Source organism: Malaclemys terrapin, chromosome 4, assembly GCF_027887155.1.
Source record: "Malaclemys terrapin pileata isolate rMalTer1 chromosome 4, rMalTer1.hap1, whole genome shotgun sequence".
Classification (NCBI taxonomy): domain Eukaryota; kingdom Metazoa; phylum Chordata; order Testudines; family Emydidae; genus Malaclemys; species Malaclemys terrapin.
The window spans coordinates 88,129,521-88,142,160 of NC_071508.1; the positions used below are offsets into that span (position 1 = coordinate 88,129,521).

Here is a 12,640-nt window from a genome sequence, read left to right on the forward strand (position 1 = left end):
AGCTGGGGATGGCTGAAACAAAGTGCACTTCCTCTTCCTGCCCTGTCCGCTCCACACCCACTACATCAGAGGCTGCAGCAGAGCAGGTGTAGGAACTGCCTCTGCCAACTCTACACCTTCTGCCCCTTGCTAATGAACTCCACAACAGGAGACTTGCAGGTGGCTTCCACTCCTTTGTGCTGCCTCAGAATCTGCCCTAAAATACTGACTGTGTCCCCTTGATCTTTTTTAAGTAAAATGTTTGGCTGCTCAAAGGTCTCTCTCTCTCTCTCTCTCTCTCTCTCTCTCATCACTGAATTGTCTAGGTGGTATCTAGTAATTAATATGTTTAGGAACTGTAGATGCCAACGTTTACAGCTAGCTCACACTAGACTGATGCCTGGATATGTTAAAACTAATTCATAACCCCCTTGATCAAAGCCATTGTGGAGGTTATATTGAAACCATTAAGGTAACTAAGAGAGCTGGTGAGACAACCTCCACCAGCAATGTCATTTCTCTGGAAATAGCACCAATGGATTTAAAATTTCAGTTCTCATTACTTATCTGTAAGAGGATGGTCTGTCCCTTTAAGGGCTGGGGGTCCTGGGGCCAGCCAGCACTGTTCAGTTGTCAGACCCAGCAATTGTAAAAGCCAGAAAGTGGCTCAGTTGGGGAAGGGAAGCTGGTTCCTGCAACTGGCCAGGGACTAGAGGGAAAGGTGTAGAATTAAAGGTCTCTGGGCCCCTGCAGCCTCTGTTGCTCCAGGGAAGAGCTTTTTTTGTGTTGTTTTGTGATTTTTTTTTTTTTTTAAATGTGAATTAATCATGCATTGAGGGAAGGGCCTGAAAGAGACCTGTCTGTGGTGTTAGTTCTTCCTGGGCTGGGGACAGACAGGCTAGCAGGCTTATGCTATTAAATTAAAGAGAAGAAATCATAAGTGGAACAGGATGTTAGTGTACTGAATGACCTGTAGGAATGGAAACTTCATGGTCTAAAAAATTCTTACTACATAATAACTTATACTGCACACTTGGGGCCTGATCCAATGGCTATTGAAGTCAATGGAAAGACTCTTATTGACTTTAGTGGTCAAAGGATCAGATCTTTATAGCATGGGTTTTCAACCTGGATGTTGTGAATAGGCCCAGGGGGTAATGACTGCCCTTACCTTCTCTATGGCTGAATGGGAGATAGGCCTCCAAACTATTGTCTGTTGTAACATGAGTTCACCCTATAGAATGCTTTGAGAACAACTGATGTAGGATAAAAACATTAAGGCTGGGTTTTCAAAAGATCCAAAGTGACTTTCAATGGGACTTGTGTTTCAAAGACACATAGTTGCTTTTGAAAATTTCAGCCTAAGTGTCTAATAAATCACATGTAGACTGGAGCTTTTAGTTTACAGACAAACCTATTATTCTTTGGGTTGAGGTTGGCCTTCACTGGGCAATAATGCTCCCTGTGGCTTTTGCAGTCTTTATAGTTCACAACTAACAGGTTCATAATCAGTACAGATGCTGAGACTCCGGCCTTGGCTACATTTGCAAGTTACAGCGCTGTAACTCCCCGTCCACACTGGCAGGGCACTTGCAGCGCTGTATCTCCCTGGCTACCAGGGCCGGCTCCAGGGACCAGCTTAACAAGCTGGTGCTTGGGGCGGCCAGGGAGAGGGGCGGCACCTGCGGCAATTCGGGGGCGGCAGGTCCCTCACTCCCTCTAGGAGCGAAGGACCTACTGCTGAACTGTCGCCGCCAATCACAGCTTTTTTTCTTTTCCCAATTGCCGCCGCTGATCGCAATCGCAGCTTTTTTTTTTTGCTTGGGGCGGCAGAAATGCTGGAGCCGGCCCTGCTGGGTACACCGCTGCAGGTACTCCACATCTCCGAGAGGAATAACAGCTGCAGCGGAGTGGCTACGACTCACAGGTGTGAGTGTAACCGCTTGCAGCGCTGTACTAATCACCTTGTCAAGTGGCCAATCTTCTCCATTGTTGTGACCGGCTGCAGGAATGCAGAAGTGCCGGTTTCAAAGCTCTTACCACAGAGAAAAGCAAACAGTTTGCAGCTTGCTTTGAGTGAGTAAATGAATAAGCAGGGGCCGGGAGTTTGGAACTTGCAAAATAGAGAGCTGACATGCTCCAAAAAGCACTCTCTCTCCCCCCACACTCCCTGTCACAATCTACCCCATCCCCCGGTTTTGAAAAGCATGTTGCAGCCACACGAATGCTGGGATAGCTGCCCATAATGCACTGCTCCCAACACAGCTGCAAATGTTAAAAGTGTGGCCACACCACTGCGCTGGCAGTTGTCAGTGTGGACAGACTGTTTTTCCCTACTCAGCTGTACGAAGACAGGTTTACCTCACAGCGCTGTACAGCTGCAAGTGTAGCCAAGGCCTCAAACTGTGAGCTTGACACTGAGGAAGCTGGATTGATGTTGATGTGCCATGCATCCATGACAATCAATCTATTGTTTCTACCAGTGAGAGTTCTCCCTTAAGAACAGTAGCAATTTGACTTGTTCCTGTGAAATTCATTCAAGTGTACTCTTTCTCTCCTTTTTGAATTTGATTTGGGGTATCTCAGGCCTTGGCTACACTGGCAATTCACAGCGCTGCACTTGCTGCGCTCAGGGGTGTGAAAAAACACCCCCCCTGAGCGCAGTGAGTGCAGCGCTGTACAGCGCCAGTGTAATCAGCGCCTGCAGCGCTGCACGCTATTCCCCTCGGAGAGGTGGAGTACTTGCAGCGCTGCGAGAGAGCTCTCACAGCGCTGGCGATGCGACTACACTCGCGCTTCACAGCGCTGTGAATCCGCGAGTGTAGCCAAGGCCTCAGGCACATACAGCATATAAGTAAATTCCTAAGAAGATACCAGCCAATAGTGCGCTATTTTGGGAGGTTTATTGGAAGGGGAGGAAGTTTTGTGCAAAACACTCATCTCCAACTGTGATGTTATGAGTGGGATATAATATCTCATTGAAAGATGACAGGGTCAGAAAGAGTTAATTAACTCACAGACTGACCTGACCCATGGCCGAACTTTAGAGACTGGTTAGGAAGATATGTAAATGAAGAGCTTTGAAATGCAGCTTGTATTGTTAGAGATAGAAGGGTAGATGTTTGCTCAGGTCTTGTAATGTAAGCAAACAGGTCTCGTCTATTGCTATAGCTTTGATTCAAAGGTCAAAAAAGGAATGTTAACATTTAGGAAGATACTTGAGTGAAATAGTATTATTGTCTATGTTTGTTTGAAGGTTGTGGTAACTTGTATCTGAACTGTTTAATGCATAAATTACCCTGTGCTAATTGCCAGGATGTTTGGGAGAAGGAGAGTTAAGCCTATTGTTTTCTCAGGCCAAAATGCTGCTGGAAATGGATCATGTCCCAAGGTTCTTATACTACTTCATCTCAAGTCTGCTTTGGGTTTCAAGAGGGGGAAACCTTAAGCCATAAGGATTGAGATCCCCAGTCATAGACTGGAGCCACCCTGAATATGAACATTGGACTATAACCTATGGACTATTTCTAAAAGGACTTTTGGGCAACTACAAACACATCTCTGCTGTGTATCTGAACCTTGAATTGAATTCAAGTCTGTATGTATATTGATCTTTTAACCAACATTCTCTCTCTTTTCTTTTTAAATACATTTTAGTTTAGTTAATAAGAATTAGCTATAAGTGTGTATTTTGGGTAAGATCTAAGTTGTAATTGGGCCTGGGTATGTGGTCGATCCTTTGGGATTGGAAGAACCTTTTCTTTTATATAATGAGATAAGATTTTCAGTAATCATCAGATGTTTGACAAGTGTGTCTGGATGGAGGCTTGAAGCTGGGCACTTTAAGGGAACTGCGTTGTTTGGACTTCTAAGTAACCAGTGAGGTACTATAGAAGTTGTTTTGTGCTGGCTTGGTAAATCAAATATTGAAATATCCACCAGCTTTTGGGATTTGTCTGCCCCGTTTTGTTTGCAGTTCACCCTAATTGAGTGACCTCAGCTGGCTCCCACAGGCAGCACCGTCACACCCCCTTTCTGAAAAGGGTCTTACAATGTCAGGCTGGAAATGGGGAAAGACAGCTATTTGATAAAGACAATTGTTTGTGGCTAAGTATTCTTTGCGTGTTTCATTAAAATGAAAATGTTTCTCTGTCTCACACATCCAAGCTATCCTGTGAGTGAGTGTGACAAGTCTATGAAGGAATGAGATCAGAGCGCATTTCTCTGTCCTTTTCTCTCGTTATCTATCTTTGAATTTGGAATGTATCTTATCATACTTCTATGTGACTTGATGTTCCATTGTATTCTATTCTTGTCCTTGCAGTGTGAGTGACAACTGTTAAGCATGGCCCAAGGAGCCACTGATCAAAGTAATGTGGAAACTGCTGACCCAGAGGAGAGTTCTCCAAATATGATTGTCTACAGAAAGGTAATGAATTTGGGTTTGTTTATAAAAACTTTCTGTGCCATCTGTGGAAAGATCCTATTGACCCTTTAAAAGTTAAATATATCTTTTATTCTATTTGAGAGCATGTATGTAACATTTCATAGGGCATCAAATACTTATACTATAAAATTTGAGGGCTGACATTGGTTTCTCTATGCTTGCAAGTATTACTTTTTTGTAGCTGTAGGGTGACCAGATGTCCCGATTTTATAGGGACGGTCCTGATTTTTGGGTTTTTTTTAATCTATGCTCCTCCTACCCCCCACCCCCGTCCCGTTTTTTCAGATTTGCTGTCTGGTCACCCTATGTAGATGTAGTATACAAAAATTTGTTATATGAAACATAATGACTAGACCAATGCTAATACAGCTTGCAATTCATATTTTTAATAGTGAAGCAATTATTTACCTATTCAATTTATTAAAAATACCTGTCTAAAAATTACATGCTTTACGAGCCTTATCCAATATATAGTCTGTTCTTCCTTACAGTGGATTCATTACAAATTTTTAAATGGCCTTTTGCATGTAATTTAGGGTTACCAGTTACTATGGCATTCCTTGTACTAAATATAGACAATAACACAAGTTCTAGAGAAAAATGAATTAGGCAAAGGTAAAATTATGAACATGTTAATGGTTACTATTGGATATATGTCAAGTATCAGAGGGGTAGCCGTGTTAGTCTGAATCTGTACCCTCTGTTGCTTATTGGATATAGTGGCTGTTAATAACCATGACACTGTAGATGTACACAGAGCACTGTAATACAGGGTAGGGGAAACTGTCCCTGTCCTGGAATGCACATACAATGCCTTCCTGCTTGTACTGTGACTTGAATTTCCATTGATGTTAAACCTAATCCCCTACCTCACTCATCCAGTTATTGTAACACACAAATCTTAGGCCCATGAGTATTTGGACTTCTAGGAGGGAGTAATGAATCAGACTGTCTCCCAAATTCATATACTGGAGAGGTTTCCCTCTTTTTAAAAGAAGCCTCTAAGCTTTTATGAAAATACATTTTTCACAGAATAAAGAATGCTCCGGCTTTGAGGTAACTGATGTATGTATTTAAGAATCAGAGTGCTTAAAATGGGAGGTGGAAATGACTTGAAATCTTGACTGGTGATGTATCTCAGTTGGCAGCATATGAAGCTTAACTTATAAAACTGTAGCATAAAACCCCAACAGTGTTTTTATTTTTTTTTTAAACAGATGGATATAGTACATTCATTCACTGTGATAAAATGTCTCATTTTGAAGTACTCTGGGGTGGGGGAGTTAAAGCTGAAGGAAAAGCAATCTTTTAAATTATAGCTATGAGAGCATTGATTTATTTTCAGATTTGTGTGTCTGTGGACTATGAAATTGGGTCTCTCTATAAGGAACAGTAAAACGCTGAGAACGTTTTCTATACAGTGTGGGAAACTGCTGTATGGTTCTGCTAAAAATGAAATTTCTTGCATAAATCAGGAAAAACTATGATCTACCATCTGTTTATCTGTGCCCTGAGAGAAATGCTGCATTTTATTAAGTTAAGTCATTCAGCGCAAATAACATTTGCGTATATAGAACAGTCCTGATTTAAATTATTTTTATTCATTTCTTTGATTAACAAAATGGTTATAAATATGGGAAATATGCTGAAATATGCTCTTGTCACATCCACATACTGTTGTCACATCCACAGCACCAATCTTTGAACTTGCTGTTTTTGATAACCTTGGTTTGGATTTGGTTGTTGCATGTTAGATCTGGAATGTGAGTGTTAACCTTGTACAGTTCTCTGAGAAATTATGGGTTTTGGTTTTAAATGTGATTATAAATTCATTCGAGCTGCTAATTGAAAAGAAGCTGTAGTTTACCATCAGATATAGCTACCCTGATTCCATGATCTGAAAGGTCCAACCACCACCATAAGGCTCATCTGGGACCTGTACTTTGAAGGAGGGCTCCAAGTTTCTGGTTTCGTCATCCAGAATTGAGGGCCTTGGTTCCATTTGAGACTCTTTATCCTGTTCTGAAAATGTGATTTTACTTGTATGTTCACCAGTTTTCTATTCCTCACGTAGTTTTTACACTTATAGATTTATTTAATTTCTGTGACTGCTGCTATTTCACTATTATCACTGTAAAATAATTGTTGTGTGATCTGCAATATTAATGGAGAAAAATGCTCCTGCCATTTGATTAATTTCTCTGCTCTGGGTACATCAGATGTCAGTACTATTACAATTTCATCCATACTCCATCCAAGTGCACTTGTACTTCTTGATTAGCATGTTCCATACATCATTTAGTAATACTGTTATTACACTAATGTATTGCTGTGATTTTTTTTTTCTGGTGCTGGGTTTCGCTGAGGATGGTGCTTTTGTGTTTAGGGGCTGGTAAGTGCTGTTCTTTCAACGTAGCTCATCCAGTAGTTGTTTGACTTTTTGGGCCTTTGTAGTTGTCTGTTATTAGTGCATTCATTATCTGTGTAAGAAAAGCTTAACAGGTTGTGCATGTTCATCCATTATTCTTCCTCACAACCAGACACTGATGGAAAAATTTGAGACCCACTTCTGTTCTTTTGGCCACATCCTCTCTTTCCTGAGTAGTGTTTGGCTGTTTGTCTCATTTTCTTTCAAATGGTCTTATGACCAGTAATGAGTGAAGAGAACATTGGCTAAGACCTCTGAAGTGTGGGCTATACAATCCCCCCAGCAAGTTGACACGTCTGTCATTGTATGAACTATACATTACATTTAGAACACTGAATCTAACTGTAATAATTTGGAATCAGGGTTAGTTTGTACCTTTCAAAGGAAAGAGTTTTGTTCCTTATTCCTCAGCTGCAGAATAAGAGTATTAAAACCCAATTCTCCCTTTTCCTGATCCCGCCAAAGAAAGAAGCCAACACTTGAATGACAAGAATGTAATGTGTAGGTTACTTATAGGCTGCTGGCATGTCTCCCCAGCCCAGAAAGGATTCATGCCATACCCAGTATCTGTTCAGGTCTTTTCTTCAGGACACCATTTACTGAATGCATGGACAATCTTCAGCAAATCCCCAAATAAAACAATTTAACATAAAGCCAACAGCTAACTTTCCCCTGACCAAGGGGCTCCTTGCTAGAGCCCTCCCTGTTCTGGTCATCTCTTCCCCAGTCCTCCTATATGCCATTTGCCTGGGACTCCCCCTGGTCTAGGGCCTGCCACACGAGCCAGCCTTCTTCCTTTGGCTTCCAGCTCCCCTTCAACTGAGCTCTTTCAGCCTTCATAGGAATCAGATCTTATTAGGTAGTTACCTGACCCCTTCCCAACTGGGTCGGATAATCCCCCTCTACCAGGCCCAAACACCTGTTCTTAAAGGGGCTCTGCCTCAGAATAGGGCTGTCTGGCCCCAGATCCCTCGCCCCTTAAAGGGGCAAACCACACTGTTTCAGTCACCATTTAGTTTTATGTCTCTGTACACATAAAACATGAGGATAGACCAAAATGAAGTATTTTAGCTCTAATTAGTTTGTGCTGCATTTTTAGGATTACCATATTTCAACACTGAAAAAAGAGGACACTCCACGGGGACCCTGGCCCTGCCCCAACTCCGTGCCTTCCCCACCCCCTGCCCCATCCCAACTCCGCCCCTTCCCAAAGTCCCTGCCCCAACTCTGCCCCCTCCTCTGAGCACCCTGCATTCCCCCTCTTCCCTCCTGCTCTGATCTTGGTTGGGGATTGCTAAGTGCTTCCCTGCTCACCCTGCATCCCCCACCCCTGCAGCCTCTGCGCCCCCTGCCCCTGCAGCCTCTGTGACCCCTGCTCCCCACTCGCCCTGCAGCCCCTGCACCCCCCGCCTCTGCAGCCTCTGCGCCCCCTGCCTGCCCTGCCCCTGCACCCCCTGCCCCTGCAGCCTCTGTGACCCCTGCTCCCCACTCGTCCTGCAGCCCCTGCACTCCCCTGCCCCTGCAGCCTCTCTGACCCCTGCTCCCCACTCACCCTGCAGCCCCTGCACCCCCCGCCCCTGCAGCCTCTGCGCTCCCCTGCCTGCCCTACCCCTGCACCCGCCTGCCCCTGCAGCCTCTGTGACCCCTGCGCCCCCTGCCCCTGCAGCCTCTATGCCCCTGCCCTGCTTCTCCTCGCCCTGCAGCCCCTGCACACCCCCGCCCCTGCAGCCTCTGTGACCCCTGCTCCCCACTCACCCTGCAGCCCCTGCATCCCCACCCCTGCAGGCTCTATGCCCCTGCCCTGATCCTCCTCGCCCTGCACCCCCCGCCTGCCCTGCCCCTGAACCCGCCTGCCCCTGCAGCCTCTATGCCCCCGCCTGCCCTGTTCACCTGGAAGCCTCTGCCTCCTGGGGGCTTCAGAAGCTCGGCGGCGCGGGTCCCTGCAGCCCTGGCCGCAGATTCCTTTCTGTGCCGAGCACGTTCCCCAGCTTGTCTGTCCCCGCTGGAAACAACTCTTGTGGCGCCGGGTTCCGAGCTGCGTGGGGCAACGGGGCCACAGGAAGGGTCCCCCAGTGGCTGGGGGGGGTCCCCGCCCATGAGGAAAGCCCGAGTCTCCCCCCCGTACCCCGCCCGAGCATTGTAACCGGGGCAGCTGGGCTGCGCTGCGGACCCGGCGGATCATGCTGAGCGGACCCTGGCTTATGCCTCCCTATTTCCCCAGACATGTCCGGCTCTTTGGAAATTCCCCCTGGACGGGGATTTGAGCACCAAAAAGCCGGACATGTCCGGGGAAATCCGGACGTATGGTAATCCTATGCACTTTACAGTGGCTTGCAAGCCTCCTCTTAACTGTTCTGATTACTACTTGAATTAGGTTCTTTGAGAAATCCTTTTTATTTCTGTTTCCTTCAGAATTAACTTTCTGGTACTGAGGTTGATAATAGTCACAAGGCATGTGATCACCGAATGTTGAAAGGGCACTCTCCAGCAGCTTTCTTCAAAACCAGCGGCCCAGCTCCTGTCTTACCTGGCTGGCAGCAGGGCCTTGTTCACCTCATCACAAAAGAAGTCTATGTTCTGTAGTGATACCTCTCTGTCAGTCACAGAGGGTGGTTTCCAGTCTGCTAAAGCTCATGCTACCCACCTATCTCTGTGTATACCTCAAGATGGAGCCCCAAGAAGGAAACAGGTCAGTCAGATAGGGTAATGTGGGCTGCATTGTAAGAAGTGCCTGCTGTAATTTGTCTTGTTTTGTGGAGCTTTGGGCAGGGGTGAAAGTAAGATGAAAGGCTTACCGGTACAGGGGCCCAGAGTCAGGTACGGGGCCCCGGAGTCAGGCCCCTGGAAGGGGCAGGGCTGGGGGTCAGCCTCCCCCAGCCAGCCCTTCCATGCTGTTTGGCCTGCGCCCGCCAGGGCTCTGGTAGCAATTTAAAGGGTCTGGGGCTATGGCCACCACCATGGTAGTGGTGGCTGGGAGCCCTGGGCCCTTTTTAAGATGCCGGGCCCCGGGGCAGCTGCCCGTTTTGCCTCCCATCAGCAGCCCTGGGGGGTGAGGGGCAAAAGGGGCAGCGAAGTTAAAGCGCTGCCATGGCAGCACTTTAACATTGGCTGTGTACAGGCTGGTACTGGCAGCCACTTCTTACTGGTACGCCGTACCGGCCTGTACCGGCCGACTTTCACCTCTGGCTTTGGGGCTAGTTGAGAATTTTACTGCACTCTGCAGGCCACATTAGATTTCTGCCACTCATGTATTGAATTGTGACTAAAAAGTAGTAACAATATTTTTTGTGTGGCTCTAGCAAAGATGTTGGATTTTGCTTTTGATGTGATTACAGCAGATAGGAAAATTTTTAATTTTGTATTTTTAAAATTGTATTTAAAGCACATTCTTTTATCCTTTAGCCTACTTTTCATGGAAGCAGGTGTTGTCTAAACATAAGGGCTTTCACTGGAAGTGAGTGCAATGCTGCTGCTTATTGCTGTTTGTGGGTGGTGCTGAGGGTGCTTCAGGAAGAGGGACAAATGCAAAAGAAGGCTGGAAAGAGGAAAAACGATAGCAGAAAGTATTAATTCATTTTCAGGGCTGTCATTTTTCCTTGAAATCCAAGCTCTGGTGTATCTTTCCAAAAATCTAGCCCCTAAAAGTTCAAGCTCTGTGGACCATATCAAGAGAGGATGCATTCATTAATGGCATCTGGCTTTAGTAAATAAACAAAACAAATCTGAGTGACTCATTACCAGAAATAAATTGGTGAATTTGGAGGGAGTTCAGAGACATCAGCAAAAAATGATTAGGGGGCTGGAGGGAAAGATATATGAGGAAAGAGTAAAAGGCTTGACTAAGCAGGGGCATAGTATTCTAAAATATTCAAAGACTGTAAGCACTAAGGAGGGATAGGAATTGCTTAGGGAGTAGTTGGGGAATATAACCAAGAGCAATAGGATGAAATAAAAAAACGGAAACTCTAGACTGAATATCAGAAAGGGTCTCTCAGTGAGATCTCTTAGGCTGTGGAATAGTCTCCCAAGGGAAGTTTTGTAAGTCTCATTGCTTGAGATATTCAAAGCTAGACTGAACAAAGCTCTAGAGAATACATCATAGGGAACAATCCTGCGTGGGTGAGAGATGAATTGGACGATCTAATAGGACTTTTCTACCTCTGGAGCTCAGTTTTGCCAGATACACCTGGAATTTTTGGCAGCAGTGAACTGTTTAAATTGTGAATTTTTGTTGTTACTCATTTTGTCTTTTAAGTAAGCAACAAAATTCAATTTCAAAAGGCAATTGCTGTTATAAGTAATTTTAGTGTGAATTTGCAGCTGGCACCTGATACTTTTAAAAAGTCTTAATGGTTAGCTAACCTCAGTGTTTCTCTGTCTTGCCACTTTTTAAACATTTCTGTGTTTAAAAAAAAGGTTAGTTAAAGCAATTTAAAAAAAATAACTTTTACATTAGCAGCCTGTGTTCCAGGTAAATGCTATGGAAACCCAGGACTGGCAGGCACTTTGAATGTAAGAAGGGGAGCAAATCTGGAATGGTGATGTGGAGAGGACTAGTAGGAGAAAAACAGAGAGGGTACATTAACCAGGAGGACAGAGAGAGAGGCCAGAATAACAGCGTAGCTGGTTCAGATTGGTAGAGCATAGAGGTCAGGTGAGATGGAGGCAGTAAAAAAAGTAGAGCAACCGGGAGTAACAAAACTTAACTGCACATGGTAAAGAATATATTGCTGATTTTTAGGACCTGCTCAGAAGATCAAGTCTGTACTTTTTTACCATTCTAAATAGTGGAGGCAAAAACCATCTCAAAATTAGCCATTGCACCCTAATGGATGGGATATAGTCTTACTGGCATCAACACATCCAAATAGAATGAAAAGGCTCCTATGCATGGTTGAGAACATGAGAATGAGACTCCTTTCATCGATGTAAATTTCATATTTATTGAAAGAAAAAGGGCTGTATCTTGAGGTTTCATTAAGTCTTCCAAGAATATATGCCCCCTTTGTGAAAAACTCAGATCTCCTGTTTCATGCACTACCACTATAGTTTGTTCTTGTCTGCTAAGTTTCTTTGTATATCTGAGTGTTGACTCAGTATTGTGAGCCCCAAGCATTCAAAAACAATGAGTCAAGCCTCCCGAAATCATGAGATTGGCTTAAAATTTGTGATATTTCAAAAGAAAAATGTTATTTTCTCTTTATTTGCAGTCTGGCTTTTGAGGCTTTAGGTTACACTCTGGTCATATTTTCAAGCTTTTCTTGCCAACCATGAAGGCTAGAATCTTACTTTTTTTTTTTTGTTTTTTTTTTTATGAAAGCCGAGATTCTTACAGAATCACTTGTCTCCAGATTCGGAGGCTTTAAGTGAAACACTGACTATCACAAGTCTTGCAATTCTGCTAGACTGTAGTGATGAAATTTCCCACTGACATCTTAAATGAGCTTTGTACTAACCTGTGTTTGTGTATTATTTCCAGACAAGAAAATGACATTAAACTGGAATTAAGGTTTAGAGCACATATCACTAGTTTAAGAGCAAATGGCATTGCAATGATGTTATAATGCTCTCCCAAGCAAGCCAGGAAATTCAGTTAAGGTTAAACCACAAAATAAATCCAGACGTGTTAAGAAGGCATGGGCATGCAGAGTTAGGGGACCCAGACAGCCTTAACTATGCCCAATAGCGATGCCGTGGGAAAACATATTTGGAAAAACACATCTAATTAAAAACCAATTTAATCTAATATGGGACTGTAAACGCTAAAATGTCTTACTCATAATCAA

The 12,640-nt window shown here is 44.3% G+C and overlaps 1 protein-coding gene across 3 annotated transcripts in view; it reads left to right on the forward strand.

Annotated features, from left to right (window-relative positions):
- RGS6 (regulator of G protein signaling 6) overlaps nucleotides 1–12,640 on the forward strand; it is a 516,863-nt gene that overhangs the window by 19,580 nt on the left and 484,643 nt on the right. For 2 of the 3 annotated variants that reach the window (XM_054028464.1, XM_054028466.1), the window contains exon 2: nucleotides 4,304–4,408. In XM_054028464.1, coding sequence (XP_053884439.1) covers nucleotides 4,325–4,408 — 84 coding nt within the window. In that variant the 5' untranslated portion in view covers nucleotides 4,304–4,324. Of the gene's footprint in view, nucleotides 1–3,512; nucleotides 3,578–4,303; nucleotides 4,409–12,640 lie in introns of those variants that run through there. The other variant, XM_054028465.1, reaches the window with a different exon arrangement.